Source organism: Cherax quadricarinatus, chromosome 19 (assembly GCF_038502225.1).
Source record: "Cherax quadricarinatus isolate ZL_2023a chromosome 19, ASM3850222v1, whole genome shotgun sequence".
Lineage (NCBI taxonomy): Eukaryota > Metazoa > Arthropoda > Malacostraca > Decapoda > Parastacidae > Cherax > Cherax quadricarinatus.
In genome coordinates, this window is record NC_091310.1 from 30108012 (window position 1) to 30130891 (window position 22880).

At 41.8% G+C, this 22880-nt stretch overlaps 1 protein-coding gene across 5 annotated transcripts in view; it reads right to left on the bottom strand.

Moving 5' to 3' along the window:
- LOC128688267 (L-sorbose 1-dehydrogenase-like) overlaps positions 1-21726 on the bottom strand; it is a 44867-nt gene extending 23141 nt beyond the window's left edge. For 2 of the 5 annotated variants that reach the window (XM_053775993.2, XM_070086620.1), the window contains exons 1-6: positions 21614-21707; positions 17143-17781; positions 8595-8905; positions 7740-7931; positions 6189-6381; positions 2884-3044 (exon numbers count right to left, since the gene is read on the bottom strand). In XM_053775993.2, coding sequence (XP_053631968.2) covers positions 2884-3044; positions 6189-6381; positions 7740-7931; positions 8595-8905; positions 17143-17206 — 921 coding nt within the window. In that variant the 5' untranslated portion in view covers positions 17207-17781; positions 21614-21707. Of the gene's footprint in view, positions 1-2883; positions 3045-6188; positions 6382-7739; positions 7932-8594; positions 8906-17142; positions 17782-21613 lie in introns of all 5 variants that reach the window. The other 3 variants (XM_070086619.1, XM_070086618.1, XM_070086617.1) reach the window with 3 other exon arrangements.
- Between the last annotated feature and the right edge of the window lie 1154 nt (positions 21727-22880).

Consider the following 22880-nt stretch of genomic DNA (forward strand, 5'->3'; position numbering starts at 1 on the left):
GAGAACCTTCACGGCACGCATAACGGAGATAAAACACCTCAATTACTGGGAGCGCTTGAGGTTCCTAAACCTGTATTCTCTGGAACGCAGGAGGGAGAGATACATGATTATATACACCTGGAAAATCCTAGAGGGACTAGTACCGAACTTGCACACGAAAATCACTCACTACGAAAGCAAAAGACTTGGCAGACGAGGCAAAATCCCCCCAATGAAAAGCAGGGGTGTCACTAGCACGTTAAGAGACCATACAATAAGTGTCAGGGGCCCGAGACTGTTCAACTGCCTCCCAGCATACATAAGGGGGATTACCAACAGACCCCTGGCAATCTTCAAGCTGGCACTGGACAAGCACCTAAAGTCGGTTCCTGACCAGCCGGGCTGTGGCTCGTACGTTGGTTTGCGTGCAGCCAGCAGTAACAGCCTGGTTGATGAGGCTCTGATCCACCAGGAGGCCTGGTCACAGACCGGGCCGCGGGGGCGTTGACCCCCGGAACTCTCTCCAGGTAAACTCCAGGTAAACTCTTTCCCATCCTATTCCTCGTCTTCATATCTGACAGACAGGGACGTAAGCCACAGCACGGTGTCTTCCTTTGCAGATGACACCCGAATTTGTATGACAGTGTCCTCCAATGAAGACATTGCAAGACTCCAGGCGGACATCAACCAAATATTTAAATGAGCTACAGAAAACAATATGAAGTTCAATGATGAGAAATTTCAATTATTCTGATATGAAAAACGTGAGGAAATTAAAACTGTATCGGAGTATAAAACAGATTCCAATTACACAATAGAGCGAAAAACTAATGTAAAAGACCTGGGAGTGATAATGTAAGGTTCTCACCATCATTGACCACAACACTGTATCAATCGCATCTGCTAGAAAAATAACAGGATGGATAATGAGAACCTTCAAAACTAGGGATGCCAAGCCCATGATGACACTCTTCAGGAAGCTTGTTCTATCAAGGCTGGAATACTGCTGCACACTAACAGCATGTTTCAAGGCAGGTGAAATTGCTGACCTAGAAAATGTACAGAGAACGTTCACGGCACACATAGTCCGATAAAACACCTAAATTACTGGGAACGTTTGAAATTCCTCGACCTGTACTCCCTAGAACTCAGGCGGGAGAGATACAGGATCATATACACTTGAAAAATCCTAGAGATTAGTAGCAACATTGTACAAGAAAATTACTCCCTATGAAAGCAAAAGACTCGGCAGACGATGCAACATCCCCCTAATGAAAAGCAGGGGCGCCACTAGCAGGATAAGAAACAACACAATAATTGTGAGGGGGCCCTAGACTGTTCCACTGCCTCCCAGCATACATAAGGGGATTACTAATAGACCCTTGACTGTCTTCAAGCAGACACTGGACAGGCGCCTAAAGTCAGTACCTGACTAGCCGGGCTGTGGTTCGTACTACGGGTTGCGTGCGGCCACCAGTAACAGCCTGGTTGATTAGGCCCTGATCCATCATGAGGCCTGGTCACAGACCGGGTTGCGGGGCGTTGACCCCCGAAACCCTTTCTAGGTATACTCCATGTATACCGAATGGTATATTTCTCTCAGCGAATATTTACAGAGAGTTTAATTTTATCCCTTTCAGGGATTAATAATAATAATAATAATAATAATAATAATAATAATAATAATAATAATAATAATAATAATAATAATAATAATAATAATAATAATCTTTGTTTCTACAAGTATATGATGCAAGTGATACAAATCTAGCTGACATTATTGATATACTGTATAAAAAGTCCCTGGTTATGTAGAGCATTTCTGGCAACTTAGATAAATCTTGTACCCAGGATGCCTCCTACAACATTCTACTAACACCCAGGTACCTACTTCTAGGTGAACAGGGGCAGCACATGTAAGGAAACATGACCAATGTTTCACCCGGTCCGGGGATCGATTCCAGGCACTTCAGTGTGTGAGCTGAGGATGTTACCAGTCTAAATGACCCCAGTGTAGTCGATAGGCTTTAAATCTCATTCACCAACCAAGTGGAAGGTGCCTGGTATACCCTAGCAGTGTATACTCACGGTAGACCATGCTACAGAATAAAAAGAAAGGTATAGAGGGGTGGAGTTTACATAGAGATAAAGAAGGAAGACTTGGGAGGGACTAGCAGGAAGATTGTTCAGTTGAGGGAGTGAGCACTCTACTGTGGAAATGAGCACTTTACTGTGGGAGTGAGCACTTTACTGTGGGAGTGAGCACTTTACTGTGGGAGTGAGCACTTTGCTGTGGGAGTGAGCACTTTACTGTGGGAGTGAGCACTTTGCTGTGGGAGTGAGCACTTTACTGTGGGAGTGAGCACTTTGCTGTGGGAGTGAGCACTTTACTGTGGGAGTGAGCACTTTACTGTGGGAGTGAGCACTTTACTGTGGGAGTGAGCACTTTGCTGTGGGAGTGAGCACTTTACTGTGGGAGTGAGCACTTTGCTGTGGGAGTGAGCACTTTACTGTGGGAGTGAGCACTTTACTGTGGGAGTGAGCACTTTACTGTGGGAGTGAGCACTTTGCTGTGGGAGTGAGCACTTTACTGTGGGATTGAGCACTTTGCTGTGGGAGTGAGCACTTTACTGTGGGAGTGAGCACTTTACTGTGGGAGTGAGCACTTTGCTGTGGGAGTGAGCACTTTGCTGTGGGAGTGAGAACTTTACTGTGGGAGTGAGAAATCTATTAACGTGGGAGTAGGTTAGACAGGTTCGTCAGGAAACAGGACAAGTGTTTCCTAACGCGGGTCTTAGTCATATGATGAGCCCGCAGCTGGTTTTGGTCATCTGACTGAGGCCTTCCGCTGGCTTACCCGTCCACCCCCCCATTAAAAAATATAGTTTAAACAGGAGTGTGTACTTTATTGACGTGGGAGTGGAGGAGGACGTGGAGGTTTGGTCTTCCCAGGGCTGGTCTGAGGTAGCCCGCGGCTGTGCTCCAGCGCTGGCCCTTGTAGACCATGGTCTCTGCTGCCATCACTCCGTGGTCTATATCGTCATTGAGGTTACCCACTGGCAGGCCTGCAGGGTGATAATAATAATAATAATAATAATAATAATAATAATAATAATAATAATAATAATATAATAATAATAATATAATATAATAATAATAATAATAATAATAATAATAATAATAATAATAATAATAATAATAATAATATAATAATAATAATAATAATAATAATAATAATAATAATAATAATAATAATAATAAAACTTCTACAACTGTTACTTACTACTACTAATGATAATGATGATAATAATAATATTAATAATTATTATTATTATTATACTAATGATGATAGTAATAATAATAGTAATAATAATAATAATAATAATAATAATAATAATAATAATAATAATAATAATAATAATAATATTGAACTGATAAAACCACTGACAAAACACACACACACACACACACACACACACACACACACACACACACACACACACACACACACACACACACACACACTCACACACACACACACACACACACACACATACATACACACACACACACATATGTCATGTGGGTTCGATTATGTGGATGGGCTAAAAATACTCACGTAGGCTGGTAGTACGTATAATATATTACGGGAAGTATGGGCAGCGCCAACAGCCGACCTACCTCTCTCTGCTCCCTATCTTAGACTGACTCACCAGTGCCTACAGGGAGAGCGGTGTTTGAAATCATGCTATGGTCAGCAGCAACATGAATAACAGTCAGTGATTCACACAGACGGTTGGTAGTGAGTCATCTACTGGTACATTGGTTACTGGTAACTGGTTACTAGGAACTGGTACTACTACTGAGACATATACACACACACATACACACACATACACACACACACACACACACACACACACACACACACACACACACACACACACACACACACACACACACACGCACACACAGAAGATGGAGGATCAGGTGCATATAACAGGGAGGGCACTGCAATGTATCAGGGAATACCTGACAGGGAGGCAGCAACGAGTCATGGTACGTGAAGAGGTATCACAGTGGGCACCTGTGACGAGCAGGGTCCCACAGGGGTTAGTTCTAGGACCAGTGCTATTTTTGATATATGCGAACGACATGATGGAAGGAATAGACTCTGAAGTGTCCCTATTCGCAGATGATGTGAAGTTGATGAGAAGAATTAAATCGGATGAGGGTGAGGCAGGACTGCAAAGAGACCTGGACAAGCTGGACATGTGGTCCAGAAACTGGCTTCTCGAATTCAATCCTGCCAAATGCAAAGTCATGAAGATTGGGGAGGGGCAAAGAAGACCGCAGACAGAGTATAGGCTAGGTGGACAAAGACTACAGACCTCACTCAGGGAGAAAGACCTTGGGGTGACCATAACACCGAGCACGTCACCGGAGGCACACATCAACCAAATAACTGCTGCAGCATACGGGCGCCTGGGAAACTTGAGAATAGCGTTCCGATACCTTAATAAGGAATCGTTCAAAACACTACACTGTGTATGTTAGGCCCATACTGGAGTATGCAGCACCAGTCTGGAACCCACACCTGGTCAAGCACGTCAAGAAGTTAGAGAAAGTACAAAGGTTTGCAACAAGGCTAGTCCCAGAGCTCAGGGGAATGTCGTACGAGGAAAGGTTGAGGGAAATCGGACTGACGATACTGGAGGACAGAAGGGTCAGGGGAGACATGATAATGACATACAAGATACTGCGGGGAATAGACAAGGTGGACAGAGATAGGATGTTCCAGAGAGGGGACACAGAAACAAGGGGTCACAACTGGAAGCTGAAGACTCAGACGAGTCACAGGGACGTTAGGAAGTATTTCTTCAGTCATAGAGTCGTCAGGAAGTGGAATAGCCTAGTAAGTGAAGTAGTGGAGGCAGGAACCTTACATAGTTTTAAGAAGAGGTATGGCAAAGCTCAGGAAGCAGAGAGGGAGAGGACCTAGTAGCGATCAGTGAAGAGGCGGGGCCAGGAGCTGAGTCTCGACCCCTGCAACCACAATTAGGTGAATTAGGTGAGGTGAGTACACACACACATACACACACACACACACACACACACTCACACACACACACACACACACACACACACACACACACACACACACACACACACACACACACACACACACAATACTGAGAGGCATTGACAAGATGGACAGGGATCGAATGTTTCAGAGATGGGAAACAGGAACGAGGAGCTACAATTGGAAGCTGAAAATCCAGATGAGTCATAGGGATGTTAGGAAGTATTTCTTTAGCCTTAGAGTTGTCAGGAAGTGGAATAATCTGGAGAGTGAAGTAGTTGAAGCAAGTTCCATAAATAGCTTTAAGAAGAGGTATGACAAAGATCATGGAGTAGGGAGAGAATGAATTAGTATCGACCAGTGAAGAGGCGGGGCCAGGAGCTATGAATCGATCCCTGCAACCACATATAGGTGAATACATATATATATATATATATATATATATATATATATATATATATAAATATATATATATATATATATATATATATATATATATATATATATATATATATATATATATATATATATATATATATATATATATATATATATATATATATTTATATATATATACGTATATTACATGTGTGTAATTCCTCATCGCGTCGGTACTGTGCACCATTATTGTTATGACACTTAATGTTAGTGTTTAGGTGGATAGTAACCTACACTTTATGAATGATCCTGGCGGTTGACAGGTCGTAAAATCTTCCAACCCAACTCAACTTTTTCCTGGTGCAGTGAGAGGTGACTGATGGCCTTGCAGAGAGTAAATTTTCATGCCATTACCACTTTCCTAGTCTCTTGGTGTTCTCTTTTTTTCCTGAAATTTCATAAAAGTTGCCTGCTCTGCCTCTCTCTACACAAACACACAAAACGTGCAACTCAGAAAACATATATTTTTATTGAGTATTGGTTACCAATTTATTATAGTCGTTCTGTTACTTCAAATATCATGTTATCTGAGTTGATTATAGTAGTCTATCACAGTGAGTCAAGAATCTGTTGTTTCCCTAATGAGTGGCCAGTGTATTTTCCCACTGACCTGACGGAGGAAGATGTGTCACTGACCTGACGAAGAGAGGCGTGGCACTAACCTGATAGAAGAAGGGATGGCACTGACCTAACTCCCTCCCAGCATCTAGGAAGGTGTCTGAGAGGATGGAGTCCGAGGTGTGAACGCGTAGTGCTGGATGGTAGCACTGAACAGCGTCTTGATGCTGTCTTACGTGTGTTGAACCTGTCTTACTCTCCTCCTTGTTGCTGCTGTTGCAGCCTTTCCGCCCCTTCTCAACTTGCTCGTTGCTGCATTGCTCCTGTTGCAAATTTCAGAGTAATAAGTCGGTATAACTAGTCATGCATTGGTCACTGTGCTATCTGAGAAAGGTATCCTCATATTGCATAACTCCAGCCTCCTGTACCTCAATGCATGCAAAAAGATTAGTGCAGAGTGTGGCATATGTTTACAGCGCAGTTAAGTATTAGAGTTGAAGATCTGAAGCAAAACTGGATTTTGTGTTGGCAAGATGTCACATAGACCCTGATATCCCCTTTTTCAATAGAAGTGACAAATTAGGATATATACAGACTTAAATCAATTAAAAACTTCCACTAATAAACACTGCTTTGAAAACACACTAATGAGAAATGTTCTTGTTATTTGAGAGGGACCAACATCCTAAAATACACCAGCACATTAAGTTTGAAGACAGTCGAAATTGTAACGTCATCAGACTACCAGTGAAAGTCTAATGTGTTAAATCTAAAGTCATAAGTCTAATGCCGTAAATCTAACGTTGTAAATTTAACATCGTAAGTTTAACGTGGTAAGCTTAACGTCTTCTATTAACGTATTCTCATTACATGCAGAACTACCGTAGTGGAGTGGTCGACCCACTGGCCCAGTCCTGGGCTGCTGGAATAAAAATTTCACACAAATTAACTTAAAATGGTTAACTCTACACATACGTACACAATGGATTTCACTCTCCACCGCCGTCGAATCAGGAGTCAGTTTTCTAAAAGGTTTGAAGCCATGCTGCTGAGAGGCTTTAAGTAAGTTTTCCCAGCCTTTCCAGGATGATGGAATTGTGTTTAATAACTTTGGTCGTAGGGCACCTGCACATGACAGATTTCTCTGGAATCTACTTCTCGTTACCGTACGCAAGACTTCGAAATTTGAATCCAACCGGATGAGGCGTTCTGGAGTTGTGAGCAAAATAAAATCGAAAACTTGAAGGAATATAAAAAAATCAAGAAAAAATAAAGCATCCATTTAAAGGTTCGCCTTGAGTGATGCCTAATAAACACTGAGAAGCGCTAAACAAGTAAGGATTATACAATGTTTAGGGAACTGGAAAGGCAGTTTCAGTTCCGTGTATCAAGAACTCTTCACCAACGTCACGTTGATAAGCGAGATACATGTGCGTCCCCTAGGTGTCGTTTCGTCAATGGCACCTAAGTGTCGCACATATGCATCACGTAGGTGTTGTTTCTTCAATGACACCTAAGTTGTCAATGGCACCTAAGTATCACACACGTGCATCACCTAGGTGTCGTTTCGTCAGTGATCACACGTGTCACTCATATGCATCAGGTACGTGTCGTCTCGTCAACAATGACACCCAAGTGTGACACATGTCTTACAAGAAGAAAAAAAAAATTTCCTGCCCACCTTGAAGATCTTAGGCCTAAGTCTGCGACACTCAGCCTTGTTGGCGTATTTCTTCATTTGCTGGAAGTCCCATCCCTCAGCTCCGTACTCCTGCTCCCACACCTGGAAGTCCTGAGGTGAGCCGAACATGTGGATGTTGAAGTTGATGGAACCCGTCCCACCCAGCATGCGGCCCCGGGGCCATGATGATTGCTGTGGTAATTCAAGAGAGAAGCAGCATCGTCACACTCTTGTTGCAAAGAACAAAAAGGTACAATACCGTCACTGGAACAATACAGAAATAACTAACACACAGGAGACAGAAGCTTGTGACGACATTTTGGTCCGACTTGGACTATTCACTAGTCCATAGTGACTAGTCAATAGTCCAAGTCTGATCATAACGTCGTCATGAGCCTCTTTCTCCCATGTGCGGGTTATTTGTGTACTCTTGTTGCAGTCAGGTTCACAGAGGAGCCACCAGGTCAGGACGAGCACAAGAAAATTAGAAAGCACATTTATCGTCTGTCGTTCAACAACTGTCTTGGCAGGGGCGCACAGTCATCACAGCTCCAGTGACCCTCCGCACTGCAACACATTGTATCAATCTTAAATTGAAATTTATAGTTGGGCAATGTTTCTGAATTGAACCCGGACCCTCACCATGTGAAGCGAGAGCTTTAGTCACCAGGTCACGGGTTAGTTGTGGATTCCTCCACCGACCCTGAAGAGAAGTGGTATAAAAAACTGACACGATGGAAAAGAAGCAAATTCAGTATAATGCGATCTTCTATTGACAACGTTTCGCCCTCATTGTAGGGGGCCGAAACGGCGTCAATAAAGGATCGCATTGTACTGTCTTTTTCCGGCACTCACCTTGTTTATAAGACCCTGGGAGGACAGCTCTTGAGGCACTGACAGGTACTGCCAGTCGAAGCGAGACTTCTGCAAGAGCGGAGAAGCTAGAGGGATTTTAGAGAGCCAGGGTTCCTCTCCCCCGGCCTCTATCAGGAGGACCTTGTACTCTGGCTCTTCACTCAGTCTTGCAGCTATTACACTGCCTGCAGTGCCGCCGCCCACGATGATAAAGTCATATATAGGGTCAGCCTTATGTACCACGCCCACTGATGAGCCGAACCACGCCTGCCACAGCCACGCCACCACGCCTATAACAACTGCCAACACGCCTGCAATGAGACGGAATATATGATGATGGCAGTAAAATATGGAATCATATATTTAAAGCGTCAATTAAGATACCTAAATATTTCATATATATTTTATATAAGATATAAAACGAACTCCCGTAATCTTTTTATTGGTCCATTGTCCTCAAGTGTTGCTGGAAGGTTGTGAAGTGCAATGTTTTGGTTCCAGAAAGTAAATACCTATGGAGACTAACAAGTAAATATTGTAGGTCTCGAGCAAACTGAATGCGATAAGGCTTTAGAAGTTCTGGTTGGCAGTAATTCCAGACCAAGACAACAGCGCATTAGTGTTTTCGCAAATAAAGCAGTTAGATACTTGGCTTCACATTAAGTAACATAAACAATGGAAGCTCTCAGGTTGTACTTCAACATTATATGTCCCTGGTAAGGTCTTGTTTAGAATGTATTGTCACTTATGGTCTCCATATTACAGAATGGACATTAATGCGCTGAAAAATATACGGAGGAGGAGTAAGGAGTTGATATCACAACTTTTTCCTACGAAGACTGGCTTCGGGTACTGTATCTGTACTCTCTGGAAAGGTGCAAAATTTGGGGAGATGTGACCAAAGTGTACAAATGAAAAACTGGAATAAATAAAAGGGATATAAATAACGCGGTGAAAATATTCAACCAAGAGAGGACTCGCAGCAGAGGATTCCAACTGGATATATGTGGATCTAAGTAATGACTTGACAGTAGAGTTGTAGATGAGTGGAACAAACTTCCGAGTAACGTCATTAAGGCGTGATCCTGGGATAACTTTAAAACCAGGTTTGACAAGTATATGAGTGGGTGTGGGTGGGTGAGATTGTGAGTTAGACCTGCCTAGTTTGGTCCAGTAGCCGTCTGATATGTTGCTCCACTCATACGTTTCGTCTGTTCTTATGTAAATCCTGATGATGGTAACTAAATTTTCGGGACGGACCGAAACGCTGTCCTTATTTGTGAATTGTTGCAGCCAAAACACTGAACTACTTCTACCACGGTATTGTGGATTAGTTAGGAATTGTTCCAGCTACTGCATTCTAAACGTATTCCTTCACAGAAACGTCGATAATAACGAGGAACAACGAATATATTTTAACAAAATTTCCTACTTTTCCACCTCATGTGAAGGTTGGTGCAGATTTACAACTCTCGTGAAGGTAATAACACCACAAGAAAGTCACTCTGGTCCCCGGACACAAACTCATCTAGTGAAGATACTCTAAGTGTATCTCCTATCATTAACACCGTAAACACCGTGCACTGAGGGGCAATAGATGCCTTTATTAAGACCATAAACACATGTTAACTGCACCTGTGTGTTGTGGAGAATGGCGAGGCAGTCTGGTTTAAGCTGGATTCGTCAACTATACTAGCGAAACGTTTCGCCTGTCCAGCAGGCTTTTTTTTCTGTCACAGGTAAATACAAACAAGTGTTACACACGTGTCTTGTTCATCAAGTTGTTGGCTTTCTATATTTTCAGTAATATGATACCAGCATCAGCAGCAGAACAACAGCAGAATATAGTAATAAAGTTGGTAGAATTACCGACAATATGTAAAGTAAAAGGACACAAGTGCAACTAATGTGACATTTATTGTGGCAACATTTCGCTCTCCAGGAGCTTTATCAAGCCATTACAAACAATACATGGACACAGAGGGTATATAAAGGCTCAGAGTGAGGTGAATACTAGTGAGGTACCATATACCCTCTGTGTCCATGTATTGTTTGTAATGGCTTGATAAAGCTCCTGGAGAGCGAAACGTTGCCACAATAAATGTCACATTAGTTGCACTTGTGTCCTTTTACTTTACATACAACAGCAGAATAGCAACAACAGTAGTAGCCGTCAATACATGTAGGTAGATGCAGCCTTGGTAGTGATGGAGGTAAGGGGATTATGTGAGTGTGTTGCACCAGTATGTCTGCCTGATGAGCGAGGCTTCTACTAGTCAGTCTCACTTCACCGGCTTCCGTCTATTGTTAGAGTAATGGTGAGCTCGGTACACCGTTTCATAAGAGCACTGCTGCATTTCACATGGCAAAGGCTTTTCATGTTTAGAGCGAAAAACAAAACAGCTGACGATCAGCGAGTTGGATCCGCTAAGTTTGGCTTCCCGGGTTCAGTTCATTAGGATCGCACTTCTTATACGCCCTCTTTTAACTCTTAGAACTAGTACTGGAGGTGGCGGTGTTAGAGCTGACTTAAAGAAAGCTAGAAGCTTTCTTTAAAAAGCTAGAAGCTTTCTTTAAAAAGCTAGAAGCTTTCTTTAAAAAGCTAGAAGCTTTCTTTAAAAAGCTAGAAGCTTTCTTTCAAAAGCTAGAAGCTTTCTTTCAAAAGCTAGAAGTTTCCTTTAAAAAAAGCTAAAAGTTTTCTTTAAATAAGCTAGAAGATTTCCTAAACAAAGCTAGAAGCTTTCTCAAGTATTTTCCTTCGACTACACATTCTCCGATTTTACGTACTCCGTGTTGGCTTGAAGGAGCTCCTGGTGAGCGAAACGTCTCATAAACAAAAGTGTCATCATACGTAGCATATGTCTTATTCAAACATTTGTGTGTATTCACCCCCCTTTGAGACTCGTCCACTTTGTCTGCGATGGTGTGAGGGCGAAACGTCGTCAATAAAGCTCACTTTGAGGGCGAAACGTTGCCAGCAAAGGTTTCATACAATTATTTGCGCCTCCAGTACATTGTGTCGATATCTCATACCATTACCTCTCTCTCTCTCTCTCTCTCTCTCTCTCTCTCTCTCTCTCTCTCTCTCTCTCTCTCTCAACGTTAATGCGAGGCAGCTGATATTCACTTAAGGACGCCACTTAAGGTGTGACTATTACATTAATTTAAAACGGAGATTCGATTACGTGTGTATTAATTCAGCACGCTCAGACAATACGGGGGAGGGGGAATACTTTCTCTGGCTGTGAGGAGGGGGTAAAGCTGGGGAAGGGGAGAGACGGGGGAAGGGGAGAGGAAGGGGGTGAGGAAGAGGAAGGAGAGGGAGGTTCATGTCACTCGTGTCTTCTTATCATTCTACGCCTCTTTCATGAGAGTGTATGTAGGTTGAAGGATTTCGGTCGATCTACGAGTGTGAGATGGCTTAATATTTTTTTTTCTCTAGAGATACAGGTAGGTAGAGATAACTCAGCTAATGAGGTGAAGGGGGACTGCTAGCCCGGTCATGGACCCCGGCCGCGGGGGGCGTTGATCCCCGGGATTTCCTTAAGGTAGATTCCAGGTATATCATGTGGGAGTTCGAAACACGTGGATTAGGGTAAAGTAATACTCACGTAGGCTGGTAGTACGTATAATTACAGATAATGTGGGGAGAGCCCTTACAGCCGTACCTTGTCTCTCTTGCTCACTCTCGTAACTCTGACTGGCCGCCCACAGTACCCATATGTGAGGGGGTCTTTGAATAGTGCTAGGTCAGCACAATATGAGTTCAGACAGTGACTCAGGCAGAGACGGTTGGCAGTGAGTCAACCACCGGTACACTGGTTACTGGTAACTGGTTACTACTACTGAGAGGTAGACTCCAGGTAGACTCCAGGTAGATTCCAGGTAGGCTCCAGGTAGACTCCAGGTAGACTCCAAGTAGACTCCAGGTGAACTCCAGGTAGACTACAAATAGACTCCAGGTAGACTCCAGGTAGACTCCAGGTGGACTCCAGGTAGACTACAAATAGACTCCGGGTAGACTCCAGGTAGACTCCAGGTAGACTCCAGGTAGACTCCAGGTAGACTCCAGGTAGATTCCAGGTAGACTCCAGGTAGACTCCAGGTAGACTCCAGGTAGGCATCACTCACAGAGGTGATGCCGGGCAGTTGCAGTGTTCATAAGTGACTTGATCCGCTGTTTCTTTGTAATACACTTTTGTATGTGTGTACAAAAGACCATCTCAACCACACGCCAGAACGAATAGTTTACTCAGCTGGCCAAGAGAGAGAGAGAGAGAGAGAGAGAGAGAGAGAGAGAGAGAGAGAGAGAGAGAGAGAGACAAGTACACTCACACCTTGAGTATGCTCCACTTTCTAGGTTTGCCTGCCCCTCTCTCATCTGCGACTGCTTGACAGAGTAGAGAACAGAGCAAGACGTCTCATCTCTCGCCTGGATCCATCCTGGATAGATCTGTCATTTCAGCAGAGCCTTCAACACTTGAGGGATGTGGGTGGCCTTACTGTTATGTACAAGGCCAATATTGTCAAAGTACCACACTTGGATCCACTTCGAGGACAGCGTGAAACAAGCTTTTATGCCACAAGACGGGCAGAAAGCAGCAACTTCACTCTGGCTGTACCCTTCTCCAGAACATCACTCCATCTGAGATCATATATACCCAGGATGACTCGAGTATGGAACACATTCGTACAGCATGATGATGTCAACGAGATAAAGTCAGTTGATCAAATGGAAATGCTGGCCCACAGATGGCTCCAACTTCATCCTGTTCCCTACTTGTATGTCTCATAACAATAAAAATGCTTTCAAATGAGCTGATGTAGGTAACAGCTCTTAGTTTGCCAATAAAGTTAGGAATCCTTAACATGTAAATAGTTTGTCAATAAAGTTAGGAATCCTTAACCTGTAAATAGCTTGTCAATAAAGTTAGGAATCCTTAACCTGTAAATAGCTTGTCAATAAAGTTAGGAATCCTTAACCTGTAAATGCTTGTCAATAAAGTTAGGAATCCTTAACCTGTAAATAGCTTGTCAATAAAGTTAGGAATCCTTAACCTGTAAATGCTTGTCAATAAAGTTAGGAATCCTTAAAATGTAAATGCTTGTCAATAAAACTAGGAATCCTTAACCTGTCAAACCCTGTGTAAAAAAAAGAGAGAGAGGAGAGAGAGAGAGAGAGAGAGAGAGAGAGAGAGAGAGAGAGAGAGAGAGAGAGAGAGAGAGAGAGAGAGAGAGAGAGAGAGAGAGATAAGCTGTGCATTTTCTAGGTAGCGTTGCTTTAGAGTGATAGATGCGGGAAAAAGGTATAGAGTACGTACACGGTGGATAGACACACTAATACCGTATAATGCCATCCTTTATTGGCAACGTTTCCCCCGCACAATGGCCTTTATCAAGTCACAAACAGACCTACCTGGTGAGGTCTCTTTCCCAGGTAGATGGTCTCTCTTTATCCATTGTGATAGATGGATTCATCACCTTATACTGAAGTCTGGTGCAGTTGTGACGTCTGTACATGAACGGTAAACAATAACTACAAGATGAAGAATTAGACACATGTGTAACATCTTGGTATCTTTATTTGTAGACGTTTCGCCATCCGGTGGCTTCATCAATATAATACGTCCTTGTATTGTATTAATGAAGCCACTGGATGGCGAAACGTCTTCAAAAGATACCCAGATGATGCACATGTGTCTAATTCTTCAGTCTTTACATTTGCTTGCAACTTCGGGTTTCCATGGTTATCCATCCCTCACACTCACACTCACATGTTTATTATTCACTTATATCACACAGGCACTGACTATTTTGATCTTTCTCTTCCTCGCTTCTCCGCTCCATTCGAATGTTGATTCATTTTCGATAACTCGGGCGTGGCCTCCAGTCTCCTGTACACGGTGTTGCAAGAACTTTCTTGGCGGGTCGATAACTAACTGCTCTCACTGGAAGGCTGCACTCGTGCACTCCTAGTGATAAACATCCATCTCTCATGCTTTTTCCTCCCCATGAACAACACATCATTCTCGACTGATTTTTGCAACTCTTCGTGGCATTCCCCTTTTAACTTCTACGTAGATCAAGACTTGCTGTCTTATTCTCTCCCTAAACAACTCGTTATTCTCGAGTGATGTCTATCCCATTCGTGGGTTTCTTCTTCTTCTAATTCTCCGTAGGTCAACACTTACCATCTTATTCTTTCTCTAATCCTTCACTTCACCATTACTCGCTCCCTGTCTGTCTTTTCAAACGTGCACAGAGATCACGAGTCAGTGACTCACTAAACCCCAGCATCAGCGACCAAATTTTACAGATCAAGCACCATACTTTCCACTTCCAAAACTCAATCATCAGAGATCTGACCGAGACCAAGGCAAAGAACATCGAACCAGTTGATCAGTGCAGGTGTTTACACAATCCCCTGTGGAAGCTGTGACAAGGTATACGTCGGTGAAATAGCACGGAGCCTGGAAACACGACTCTGTGAAGACATCAATGCATTCATGAACGATGACTTGAACAATGCATGTGTACAACGCAGGAATTCCGTCAACTATTTGATGAGATTTAACGACGCTCGTCTTGTTATCAGGAGCATAATTTCCGCGGAAGAAAATGCCTCGAGACATCTTTAGTTGTCTTTTCCAGCCCCTTCCTACTAAGCAGAATAAAGGCAGCTTCTTCATTTCTGAAGTATTAGGAAAAGTTCTCAAAGCAATAAATCCCACAATCACATAGCAACCATGAGTTACCTCCACTACTACTACTACTACTACTACTACTACAAGTACTACTACAAGCACTACTTCTACTGCTACTACTACTATTAATAATACTACCAACAACATGATCCAGTTATACTTTTCGCCTCACATTGTTACCTACTATACATTTCCTTTGTGTTCCTATGTTGTTTGTAACAACTTCATAAAGCTTCTGGAGAGCGAACGTTGCCATAAAAAAAGTCACATTAGTTTTGCATGTGTCCTTTTTACCTAACAAGGCAGGGGGTGACCCAGAGAAAAATAACACATTCACCATCATTCACTCAATCGCCGTCTTTCCATAAGTATGCTGACATCACAGTTCAGACGACCTTCCGACTGCAGCGTCACTACCTCCAGGATTCAAGTCCAGCTAACATTTACATTTATACAAACATACTCGCTCTTGTGCTGTCACTAGGCATACATGTTCCTTTTAACTCCTCACACTGAAACTCTTTGTTTCGTTCAGGTCCAGGGGTCATCAAGTTTCGTTTAATTCGTTACGTTAAAACGTATTTCCCTTTAAACAACAGCGCTGCATTCACGCGCATCCAAACAGCACACCTTCAGTTTTTCTTCACAATCTTCCTACTCATATACAAACAGCAACCAGTCCCTTAGTATCAGCCCCTTATTACCAGTCTCTCGGTACCATCCCTTTCCTACCAGTCCCCTCGGTACCAACCCCTTCCTACCTGACCTTCGGTAGCAACCCCTTCCTACCAGTCCCTTTGTACCAGCCCTTTCCTACCGGTCCCTTGGCACCAACCCTTTCCTACCGGTCCCTCGGTACCAGCCCCTTCCTATCAGGCTTTCGGTACCAACTCCTTCCTACTAGTCCCTCGGTACCAACCACTTCCTACCGGTCCTTCCTGTACGGAAATAACTCTCCTACGTCCTCGTGGAAAATTCGAAGAAATTACCAGAGGACGAGCAGGTAGAATAACGAAACAAACACTCACAAGCAGACTAACAATTAGCAAGATTTACCTGCCATCTAGAAATTGTCAAAATAAATAATTTACACTGCTGATCTTCCGTTTCTGTGACGAGCGTGTAAGATGTTGGTCAGACTTACTGACCTCTCAGCGGGAGGGTGAGAGGTGGCCTCGTGGGCAGCATGTCACCTTGGGTAGGGATAAATAATGACGGGTTTTTAAGACCGGACGTGGAAGTTAGCAAAAAAAAAAAAAAAAGAGAAATATGGAATAATTCTTGATAGTACGTCTTCTTCCTCATTTTAATTATTATTAAAAGAATAGTAGTAGTAGTAGTAGTACTAATAGTAGTAGTAATAGTAATAGTAATAGTAGTAGTAATAAAAGTAATAGTAGTACATAGTAATAATAGTAGTAGTAGTAATAATAATAATAATAATAATAGTAATAGTAGTAGAATTGATAATAATAGTATAATACTTGCAGTGGTAATAGTAGCAGTATTAATAAAAGAAAATAATAATTAATAATAATAATAATAATAATAATAATAATAATAATAATAATAATAATAATAATAATAATAACAATAATAATAATAATAATATCAATAACAATAACAATAATAATAATAATAATAATAATAATAATAATAATAATAATAATAATAATAATAATAATAATAATAATATCCTCGTTGCTTTTGCTCATATTATTACTACAATTATTTTTTAATGTAACAGTGGGAAATAATCAGATTTGATTGGAAGAAGTGGAAAGGGGTAGCTCCAATTCCTCGGATCAAGATCTTTTCACCGACACCATTAGGATCCTTCTTACCTATCCTGCCGAGGTTCCAGCCTCCTCGCTGCTCCTCCTGCTGCTGTGCTTCCTCCCTCACCATGGTGTAGAGAGGAGCTCTTCTCTGAAGCACTGCACACCTCTCACTGCCACACCTGCGATCACTGCTGTCCCCGTCACTGCTTCTGTCCCCTTACTGTTTCAGACACTGCCTCTGTCAGTCACTGCTCAAGACACTGCTTCTATTAGTCACTGCTCCAGACACTGCTTCTATTAGTCACTGCTCTAGACACTGCCTCTGTCAGTCATTGTTCCAGACACTGCCACTGTTGGTAGCTGCTTCCCACACTACTACTGTGTGTCGCAGCTTCAAGACAGTGGTTCTGTCTGCCACTGCTCCACACACTGCCCTGTCAGTCACTTCCTCCGTCTCTGTCCTCTCCCTCGCCAATGACCTGTCGCCACGAGACTGACAAGTCAGTCTGCTCTTTCTGCTATCTCTGTGTCACTCTGAGAGGCAATGTTTGTGTGTGTGTGTGTGAGTGCTGCCTGCCTACCTTCCTTACTCTCAGCTTTGACCAAAGTTACCTTCCCTGGTCCCACCCTTGATTAAAATGATGTTCATTAATTAGTCTAATCCACCTTGTTAGTTCATAATTTGCGAGTTACTTAGTGTTTCTGAAGTAACATAAACATAGAATTAGAACATTACAGAATGTGGAAATGCATATATATATATATATATATATATATATATATATATATATATATATATATATATATATATATATATATATATATATATATATATATATATATATATATATATATATATATATAAGAAAATACTTTCATCATCATTCAACACTTTCGCCTCACTCACACATAATCACTGTTTTTGCAGAGGTGCTCAGAATACAACAGTTTAGAAGTATATACGTATAAAGATACACAACATATCCCTCCAAACTGCCAATATCCCAAACTCCTCCTGTAAAGTGCAGGCATTGAACTTCCCATTTCCAGGACTCAAGTCCGGCTATATAAAAATAACCGGTTTCCCTTAATCCCTTCGCAAAATATTACCCTGCTCACACTTCAACAGCTCGTCAGGTCCCAAATACCATTCGTCTCCATTCACTCCTATCTAACACGCTCACGCACGCTTGCTGGAAGCCCAAGCCCCTCGCCCACAAAACCTCCTTTACCCTCACCCTCCAACCTTCTCGAGGACGACCACTACCCCGCCTTCCTTCCCCTACAGATTTATACGCTCTCCATGTCATTTTACTTTGATCCATTCTCTCTAAATGACCAAACCACCTCAACAACCACTTTTCGGCTCTCTGACTAATACTTTTATTAACTCCACACCTTCTCCTAATTTCCACACTCCGAATTTTCTGCATAATATTTACACCACACATTGCCCTTAGACAGGACTTCTCCATTGCCTCCAGCCGCCTCCTCACTGCAGTATTTACAACCCAAGCTTCACACCCATATAAGAGTGTTGGTACTACTATACTTTCATACATTCCCTTCTTTGTCTCCATAGATAACGTTTTTTGTCTCCACATATACCTCAATGCACCACTCACCTTTTTTCTTTCATCAATTCTATGATTAACCTCATCCTTCATAAATCCATCCGCTGACACGTCAACTCCCAAATATCTGAAAACATTCACTTCTTCCATACTCCTCCTCCCCAATTTGATATCCAATATTTCTTATCTAAATCATTTCATACCCTCATCACCTTACTCTTTTCTATATTCACTTTCAAGTTTCTACCTTTACACACACTCCCAAATTCGTCCACTAACCTTTGCAATTTTTCTTTAGAATCTCCCATAAGCACAGTATCATCAGCAAAAAGTAACTGTGTCAGTTCCCATTTTGTATTTGATTCCCCATAATTTAATCCCACCCCTCTCCCGAACACCCTAGCATTTACTTCTTTTACAACCCCATCTATAAATATATTAAACAACCATGGTGACATTACACATCCCTGCCTAAGACCTATTTTTACCGGGAAGTAGTCTCCCTCTCTTTTACACACCCTAACCTGAGCCTCACTATCCTCATAAAAACTCTTTACAGCATTTAGTAACTTACCACCTATTCCATATACCTGCCACATCTGCCACATTGCTCCCCTATCCACTCTATCATCTGCCTTTTCTAAATCCATAAATGCAATAAAAACTTCCCTACCTTTATATTAATACTATTCACATATATGCTTCAATGTAAACACTTGATCTACACATCCCCTACCCACTCTAAAACCTCCTTGCTCATCCGCAATTCTACATTCTGTCTTACCTCTAATTTTTTCAATAATAACCCTACCGTACACTTTTCCTGGTATACTCAGTAAACTTATTCCTCGATAATTTTTACAATCTCTTTTGTCTCCCTTCCCTTTATATAAAGGGACTATACATGCTCACCGCCAATCCCTAGGTACCTTCCCCTCTTTCATACATTTATTAAACAAAAATACCAACCACTCCAACACTAAAACCTTCCCCCCTGCTTTTAACATTTCTGTTATGATCCCATCAGTTACAGCTGCTTTACCCCCTTTCATTGGACGTAATGCCTCACGTACCTCCCCCACACTCACGTCCTGCTCTTCTTCACTCCTAAAAGATGGTATACCTCGCTGGCCAGTGCAAGAAATTGCCGCCTCCCTTTCTTCGTGGACATTTAAAAGTTCCTCAAAATATTCTCGCTATCTACCCAATACCTCCATCTCCCCATCTACTACCCTACTCTGTTTGTAGTTGACAAATCCATTCGTTCCTTATGATTTCTTAGCTTGTTTAACTCACTCCAAAATTTTTTCTTATTCTCAGCAAAATTTCTTGAAAGTGCCTCTCCCACTCTATCATCTGTTCTCCTTTTGCACTCTCTCAAGACTCTCTTCACCTTTCTTTTACTCTCCATATACTCTATTCTTCTTATAACACTTCTGCTTTGTAAAAACATCTCATAAGCTACCCTTTTCTCTTTTATCACACCGTTTACTTCATCATTCCACCAATCACTCCTCTTTCCTCCTGCATCCACCCTCCTATAACCACAAACTTCTGCCCCACATTCTAATACTGCATTTTTAAAACTATTCCAACCCTCTTCAACCCCCCCACTACTCATACTTGCACCAGCCCACCTTTCTGCCAATAGTTGCTTATATCTCACCCGAACTTCTTCCTCCCTTAGTTTATAAACTTTCATCTCTCTCTTACTTGTTGTTGCCATTTTCCTTTTGTCCCATCCACCTCTTACTCTCTCTCTCTCTCTCTCTCTCTCTCTCTCTCTCTCTCTCTCTCTCTCTCTCTCTCTCTCTCTCTCTCTCTCTCTCTCTCTCTATATATATATATATATATATATATATATATATATATATATATATATATATATATATATATATAAACACTGATCTCTGGCCGAAGGAGACTCGAACCTATGCAGTGCTAAGCACTCTGCACCTTGTTCCAAGTTTCGTAGGTTCGAGTCTCATTTGGCCAGAGATCAGTGTTTGTGTACTGCTCTTGCAGTATATATATATATATATATATATATATATATATATATATATATATATATATATATATATATATATATATATATATATATATATATATATATATATATATATATATATGTCGTGCCGAAAAAGGTAAAATTGGTCAATTAGCAAGAACTCATTAAAAATTAAGTCCTTTCCGAAATTTTCTCTTATACGTTTAAAGATATATTTTTTTCATATATGTTAATTTAAACATTAACTTTGCACCAAAAGAAGCTTAGAAAACTTACCTAACCTTATTATAACAAGTGCAATATAACTTAGCCTAATCCAGCTACATATATTTTAGATAAATTTACAATAATTTAATAATAATCAAACACAATGAAATATATTTTTCTCGTTAGGTTCCGAATGATTTTTGCGAAATTATTGCATACACAAATTTTCAGTTGCCTTATTCGGCATGAAGAGCGTTGCTATTTAAGCCAAAATCGCAAGTTTTACCTACTCGGCACGACATATATATGCTCTTCATGTAAATATGTAATCCAACGTGTGTGATGGAATATGACAGGGAAACATAGCTAGCTTTTGTTCCCACTGTGTAACCACCATGTAAGACAGAGTAGTAGCACACTGCTGGTGTGTTTGTTGTTGTTGTAGTGACAGAACTCCAGTACTGCCCACCACTGTTATCACCATTACCACAACCATCACCACTGCTACCACATCCCTACTCATCAGCACTGCTATCACCTTCCTACCCATCACCACTGCTACCACATCCCTACTCATCAGCACTGCTACCACCTCACTACCCATCACCACTGCTACCACCTCACTACCCATCACCACTGCTACCACCTCACTACCCATCACCACTGCTACCACCTCACTACCCATCACCACTACTACCACCTCACTACCCATCACCACTACTACCACCTCACTACCCCTCACCACCCTCGTGCTCTCCCAGTTATCAAGGTGACTGGAGGAAGAGCCAGTGTTGTCTTCACTGAGGAGAGAGAGTAACTGCTGGCACTCGTAGGTGTGCCTAGCTTGTAGCCCTCTCTTACCCACTCCTTTCCTCCACCTCAACCACCCCTCCGCCTCCAGTGAGAGAGAGAGAGAGAGAGAGAGAGAGAGAGAGAGAGAGAGAGAGAGAGAGAGAGAGAGAGAGAGAGAGAGAGAGAGAGAGAGAGAGAGAGAGAGAGAGAGAGAGATTAAATATGTATTAATGTATTAGAGAACAGTGTAAGATTCAGCGAAGGAGAGTGCGTCACTCTTCCTCACCAGACAATCTACACTGTCTTACTAACCTGCAGTCAACAACAACAACAGTCAACAACAACAACAGTCAACAACAACAACAGTCAACAACAACAACAGTCAACAACAACAACAGTCAACAACAACAACAGTCAACAACAACAACAGTCAACAACAACAGTCAACAACAACAGTCAACAACAACAATCAACAACAACAACAGTCAACAACAACAACAACAGTAGTAGCAGTCACCAACAATAACAACAGTCAAAAGCAACAACAGTCAACAAAAACAGCAGCCAGCAACAACAACAGTATGCAACAATAACAGTCAACAACAACAACAGACAACAATAACAAAAGTCAACAACAACAAAAACAGTAAACAGTAACAACAGTCAACAGCAACAACAACAGTGAACAAAAACCGGTCAGCATGACTTATATACAGGTAACACACACAGGTAACAAACACAGGTAACATACACAGGTAATACAAACAGGTAACATACTCAGGTAACATAAACAAGAAACATACACAGGTAACATACACAGGTAACATACAGTCAACACACACAGGTAACATACAGGCAACATACACAGGTAACATACACAGGTAACATTCACAGGTAACACAGGTAACATACACAGGTAACAAAGGTAACTTACACAGGTAACATACACAGGTAACATACACAGGTAACACACACAGGTAACATACGCAAGTAACATGCACATGTAACATACATAGGTAACACACACAAGTAACATACACAGGTAACATACACAGGTAACACACACAGGTAACATACACAGGTAACATACACAGGTAACACACAAAGGTAACATACACAGGTAACAAACACAGGTAACACACACAGGAAACATACACAGGTAACACACAGGTAACTTAAACAGGTAACATACACAGGTAACATACACAGGTAACATA